The sequence below is a fragment of the Phymastichus coffea genome, unplaced genomic scaffold (genome assembly GCF_024137745.1).
Source record: "Phymastichus coffea isolate CEN01 unplaced genomic scaffold, Cenicafe_Pcof_1.1 PCOF00086, whole genome shotgun sequence".
Taxonomy (NCBI): Eukaryota; Metazoa; Arthropoda; class Insecta; order Hymenoptera; family Eulophidae; genus Phymastichus; species Phymastichus coffea.
Window position 1 is genome coordinate 202403 of NW_026706897.1, and position 6311 is coordinate 208713.

General features: G+C 54.2%; 1 protein-coding gene across 1 annotated transcript; it reads left to right on the forward strand.

Annotated features, from left to right (window-relative positions):
- Positions 1-248: 248 nt before the first annotated feature.
- On the forward strand, positions 249-1368 carry LOC131669050 (uncharacterized). The gene is made up of 4 exons (XM_058943622.1): positions 249-405; positions 474-620; positions 695-880; positions 951-1368. The coding sequence occupies exons 1-4, from the start codon at positions 346-348 to the stop codon at positions 1218-1220; spliced, it is 663 nt and encodes a 220-aa protein (XP_058799605.1). The 5' UTR covers positions 249-345; the 3' UTR covers positions 1221-1368.
- The last annotated feature ends 4943 nt before the right edge of the window (positions 1369-6311 follow it).

Below are 6311 nucleotides of genomic sequence, written 5' to 3' on the forward strand. Positions count from 1 at the left end.
GGAGAAGCAATGGATCGAGCATCGATAAAAATCTACGTGTATGACAGGTGTAACAATCGCGAATCGATCGCACCCCGCAGCTCACGACGTCACAAAAGAATTGTACAACATTTATCATTAAGCGCGCATACATCCAAAGTTGATAAATTACTCGCTCGACAGCTCCTCGTGAGCGTTAGTGCAAAACGTTGCAATTGTCCGCGGCGATATCGAGCAAGTCATATAATTGCGTTCACTTATCAACAAGGTCAATATCCAACGGGTTGCCAAGCCGCCACGCGCACTCGCTGCGAAGTATCGTTCCAGCGCAAGTCCTTCTCAAATGAACGATAAATATAGTAAATCATGGCTACGAGATTAGGAGCGGCCACCTTGCTCGCACTCGCGTTCGCGCGATTCACAATCGTAAGTTGAGTCGGATCGCGGCCGGCTTGTCGCTCGCCTCTTTTCATCGCCTCCGAAAATCTGCCTAGGCACTCGAGTATCGCAGCAAAATGGTCAATCAGAGGATCAGCTACTTCGAGAATGCCTACTTGGACGTGGACGTCAAGTTTTACGGCGACGAGGGCTATCCGTACTTGACGATGCTGGAGGACGTCACGCCTTACAACGACCTGCACGTGAGTTGTTCCGCTCGGACATCAGTGGAGGGCTACGAAAATGGTCAGACGCGCGGAAATCCGATTGTCCACAGCTGATGGTGTTCGCGAGAAGACTCGACGGACAGCCGATACTGTTCTCGCGCTCCCCCGTCAGCCTGTGCCAGCTGCTGCACGACGCCAGCGCGGCCAGCAGCGAGGAGTACCTGTCGTCGCCGATGGCGCGATTCGGCTTCCCGCAGATTTTCAATTTTAACGGGATGCTCTGCCCGATCGAGCAGGTAAGCGACCGCGCGGGAACGGCCGGACGCGCGATCGTTCGCAAAACCGACCGACGCTCCAACTTCACAGTCGACGATCCGCCTGTCGCCCTACGTCTTCCCAGCGAACTTCACTTTCGACGAGAGCCTCGGCTGCGGTTACAGGATCGTCGAGGCTCGCCTGATGAAGTGCGCCGAGGAAACGACCGAGGGTGTGCGCGACTGCGAGACCCTGCTGAAGAATGTGCTGCACGCCTACGTCGAGCACGAGCACTGTCAGAGCGATGCCCAGGACGGCGTGCCCGAGTCGGAGGGCAACTGGATCCTCGATAAAGTCGTCGAAGCGATGAAGACGTTTTGACGCTTCGCGTCCTTTTAGTGGCGCTTCTTCGACGTAGAATCGCCGTAGAAATTCGAGCGCAAAGTTCAATTCGAGCACGGCCACGGCACGAGAGAACAGTAAACATACCAAAATGTATCCACACGATTGTTCAATAAACTTCAACTTTCCCGAGTCGTAGCAGTTCGGTAAACGACGTTAGTCCAGAGATGTACGAACGCTCGTCTCGACGAGAGGCAATAGAAGGCGCCAGCGACTAGCACACCGACGCTCGGGCGTTCGATCGTGTAGCAGAGCGCGCTATTTTTGGGACCCGATGGTGTATGCACGAGTGATCGGCATGCCTCGTCGCGGCGTCAGCGACGAGCCGTTGAACCGTAGCGATCGCGAAACGCGCCCCAGAGCGATCTCCGTATGGAGCTGCCCGCGACGAAAAATAAATGAATAAATAAATAAACGAGGCGAAGCCCCGTGCCCTCCCCTAGCATAGACAATCCGTTCTAGGAAAAGCTGCAAACGCGCCGGTGGTATGCGATAAAAGTGCAGCGAGCGCACCGCGCACGAGAGCGTTTTACTCTAATTGGCCCGACGCGCGTCTAATTACATGATAATATCAGCTTGGACGCGAAAGCGCATATACTCGTCATTATATGTGCGGCTAATACGCGCCACTGCTGCGCGCTCTTCAATCCGTTTTGACTGAAATGGCGCTGCGAGATTAGAGCGCAAAAAGACTCGATGTTCCTTCCGAGAAGGGAGAAAAGAGGGATAGCGCCGGTGTGCCGCTTTTCGGCGCCGAGCGATCGCGCGAGCGCCGAGCTTGTAATTGGCCATTGCGCGTACGGAAGCGCTCGCGCGACTGGAAAATGATGGACGATGAAGCGAGCCTCCTCTCGTCCCTGCGATCGCTGGCCGAGCGGACGCATTGCGGATTTCGTTGAACCACGACGAAACAGCATAGTCAAGTTGTATATGTCGAGAGCACTTTTTTTGCGTATGGGCGCCCACCATTCTTTAACGGTGGACTGTCAGTCGAGTTATCATCGTCGCCGAACGTCCTAGCAACCGAAAGACATAAGCTGTCGAGGGCCGACCTTCGCTCGTGGCTCGCGGAGCCGCGGGACCATCTGTCGGCGAAAGGTCGATTCGTAATTCGCGGACTGCCCGGTACGGCTGCTCGCAGCACCACGACTCATTTCGCAAAACGACTCCTTATCGAGAGACGGGCGACGCGTCGACAATGTCCTTTCGGAAACTACTTCGCACGCCGAGGCCTGAAACAAAGTGCTGCGGCGGGTTTCGTCGCGAACGAGCGACGCTTGCCTCGGCAAGACGTTGGCGCAATGGTACACCAGCCGACGAGAAGGTCGCTGCGCGCTAAAAGAAAAACTCGGTCCGCTATATTGTCGCCGTAAAAAGGCGCTGATGCATCACTCCATTTGATATAAAGCGCGCGCAAGGATGTGTACAGTTGCATTGTGTTCCAGTTGCGCTAAACAAACGTATGTGCGCGCGAACCGTCTGGCTCTAACAGTAAACGATAACGATTACTGTTACGAAACAGCGAGCCGGCGCGAGGGAAACGCCAATGCGAATTTGGACGCTGGGCGCAGCCAGACAAACGATTCCGATTTCCGAGCCGAATCGCCCTTATTAATAACGGCCGCGCGATTTTTCGGTAAAACTCGCGTGCCGATCCCGGCGGTCATTTCTCAGGCTCGCGCGCGCCAACGAATGGCCGATCCGCGTGGCGGCGCTCTCGAAAAGTAAGCGCAATTGAATAGCCGACAATTCGAACGCATCAATTGAATGGCTCGGCGCGTATGTGCGCGCCCGCCTTACTTTTCCGAATGATCGCGCTTCGTCAATCGTAATTGCATGGGAATTGGCGCGCCTGATGGGAATATCTGTGATTATTTCGCGTGGCGGGCGAAGCAGCTCTTTATTCGATTTTAAACTTTCGTCTAACGGTCTTTTTGAAAAAAAAAAGAACGAAGAATAAAGAAATAAATAAATGAGAGGAAAAAACGATAACTCCCGGGATGCTTCCTTTGCACGCCCGATGGGTTTTAAACCAAGCGTGTTTACTCAGCGTAATTACGGAAAATGATACATGTACTTTGCATAATCAAATTTACGACGATTTTCTTGTATAATATTTTGCCGCCCCGCGGCTAATGAAATGATTTACGGTGTTTTTACGCTCGGCTCGCTCTCCCTGCGCGGATGATTATTAGTTTTGCGAACGCGCCTCGCGACTGATTTTTCGCGATCGGAGTTTCCCGACGTGATTTATCGCGTTTCCGGAGCGCGCCCGGACTGGAAGCGCTGCGCACGATAATTCCACGGTGTCGCCCGCGATCCCCAGCGGCGATGCCGCTCGCTGAGGAATCGCACGGGATTCGGCGAACGACGCGCGCTCGCGAGTGGACGCCTGCCTTTCTAAAGAAGCTCGCGAAGAGCCGACTGCCAGAGCGGCGGAGCCGGCCAGCTGCCCGCGCCTTCGACAATGCACAAAGGAAGCGGCGCGTGCCCGGCCGAGCTTTCCCATCGGGCCGTCCGGAGGAGCAGGGAAAGGAAAGGGCCGCGGTGGCGTCGTCGCGCGCGCACTGGAAGCCAAAAGTGTCCTTGGCCAAGAGGCCACGGGGAGACTCGGCAACGCAGCGCGCGCGCGCGCTCGCCAGCGGCGAGCCATGGGGGCGAGCTCGCGCGGAACTTACCGGTTAGTGAGGGCAGCGGCTCGCCTGACGCTCTGCCTGCTCCTGAGGAACCTGGCGACGCTTTGTTCGCTGCCGTTGGCGGCGGCGGCGGCGTGGGCAGCCTCGGCTACGTTCGGTGGCGGTGGCGGCGTGGCGCGCACGGCGGAAAACCACTGCAGCCTGGCGTCCATGGCTCGGCGCCGCTCAGGGCTGCATGGCACGCGAGCCGAGGAGAGCACCAGCGAGCGAGCGGGCGCGCGCGGCGTCGAGCGACAGTACCCGCGGGCAGACGGAGACGGGCAGAGCCAAAGAGACGCTTTCGGTGTGCGGCGCGACGCGGCACTGGCCGCCATACGGCCGACTTTAGCCTTGGGGGCCCTTTCCTCCACCTCCTCCTCCTCCTCCTCCTTCCTGCCACCGGCGCAAGGGGCCCTACGCTCCTCTGCACTCCCACCTGCCTCCTCCGTACTTCTTCTCCTCGCGCGCTCTCGAGCCTTATCTCGGCGGCTGTCGAGGCTGCGCGCGCAGCGCTCGGCCGAGCAGCCCGAAGGGGTCTCTCTCACGTGCATCGCTGCGCCGCGCTGCTCCCATGGCGATGTGTGTGTGTGTGTTCGTGTGCCTCGCCGATTTTTGCGCGCGCGCCGCAAGCGAGCAGCGGCGCTTCGCTTCGCTGCGCTTCGATATGCGACGGCGGCTGCGACGAAGCTGCCCGGCCGCAGCGCTTCGCTGCCTCGCTGCTCTTCACTCCTCGCGACGCGCTCGAGCCGATGATCGCTGCCTCGCGGACGCTCGAGCTTTCGCGAGACACATCGAACACCTCCGTGCGAGGCTGCGAGACACGGCAGGGATTTCCTTTCGCGAGCACGGCCGCAGTGACGCATCGCATTGTCGCTCCTGAAGTTCTGCATCCTTGTCAACGAGAAATCAAAAGGGAAATCCAGTCCACTTGTCATTTGCTTCGCAATATACCTCCGAGCGCGTCCGAATCCTTCCGCGTGTTGCACTCGCGTGCAATTAACCCTTCGTTTTCGCCTCTACAAAAGAAGCCTAATGGACGCGCTCGCGTGCTCTCTCTCTCTCTCTCCTTCTCTCGAATTGCCTTTATACATACGCGCGCGCGGCACTCGGCAAGCGAAGGAGGAAGAAGCCGTGGATTTTATGAGCGTTTGTTCAAACGTCGTGTTTTACTTTGAAGGAAGAAAGGGCCGTGAAGAAAAAAAAGAAGAGAGAACGAGGGAGTCGGGTGAAAATTTGCACGAAGCTCGTAGATTGAATGTTGTTTTCTTTTTCTTCGGGGGTAATTGGACGTCTTGCGGTTCATACATTGTCGACGTGGTTTAGTCGTGCTCTTCCCTCTCCTCTTGATTACGTTGTCCTCTTCTCTCTGCCGCTATATATAAATACACACACACACAAACACACATACACACACACACCTGATGTTCCAATAAATCCTGCTCTAATAATTATAAGTTATCTGATTTCTCTTTCGAGTATCATTTAACGTAATTAATGGCTTTTGAACGCTGCTCGCTCGGCTTACATAAGGAAGTGCTGTTGATACTGCTTCCTTTCATACCTACAGTCATGAGACTGACGATGAGCTGACGATCGTTGAGTGTACTGCGCTGTGGCAGATTTTTTGTACGTTTTTTTATTGAGCATTCTATGAAGCGAAGACGCGAGTTTACGATTTTGTTACTTTTACGAAATAATACGTCACAATCGAAAATGTACAATCATGAATTCTACACAAATACATTTTGATTTAAGTCCATGAATCGTTGGAACATTCTCAATTGTCCAGTTTAATATTCGCGGGATAAAATAAAAGTACGCAATAGTCCAATTCAATTGTCCATCTACCAACAAAAGGCTGTACTTGGAACTGTTTAGTTTTGTCGACGATAATGAAGTAAAAGCCACGTCTTTGAAATGAAGAATGACGCTCGTACGAAACGCCACGCTCTTTCGACAGCGTTCTCAAATCCAAACTGTTGCTACATCGTCCCAACAATAAAACAAAACCTAATTTATCGAATCTAAACATTCACTATCGACAGTGAAAAGCCGTCAAAGCCGATTGTACGAAGATAAATCACTGACGGAAGCAGAACCTTCGTTGAAAACTGCATTGGGAAAAAAATCATAAACAGCTTGGTGCGATACGTTAGCGTCCATTATGCGTCTTCTCATTACAAAATTGCCCCGCGGAAATCGCCTTGAGCACATTTACATCCTGATACACCGGATTTCTTACTTCTCGTTGCACCTGCTCTACCTCGCGCGCGCCAGCTATACATATAGACAGTGCGTGATCTACTCTAACTCTCGAGACTCCTCTTGGAAGCCTATTGTAGAGCGATGGTTGTACAGGAGTCGTACAATGATTGTTGTTCTTTTAGAGAAAGAA

Excerpts from the sequence above, each read along its gene's own strand:
- LOC131669050 (XM_058943622.1), top strand. The coding sequence starts at position 346 with ATGGCTACGAGATTAGGAGCGGCCACCTTGCTCGCACTCGCGTTCGCG. Across the intron at positions 406-473 it reads CGTTCGCGCGATTCACAATC|GCACTCGAGTATCGCAGCAA; the intron begins GTAAGTTGAGTC and ends AAATCTGCCTAG. Across the intron at positions 881-950 it reads TGCTCTGCCCGATCGAGCAG|TCGACGATCCGCCTGTCGCC; the intron begins GTAAGCGACCGC and ends CCAACTTCACAG.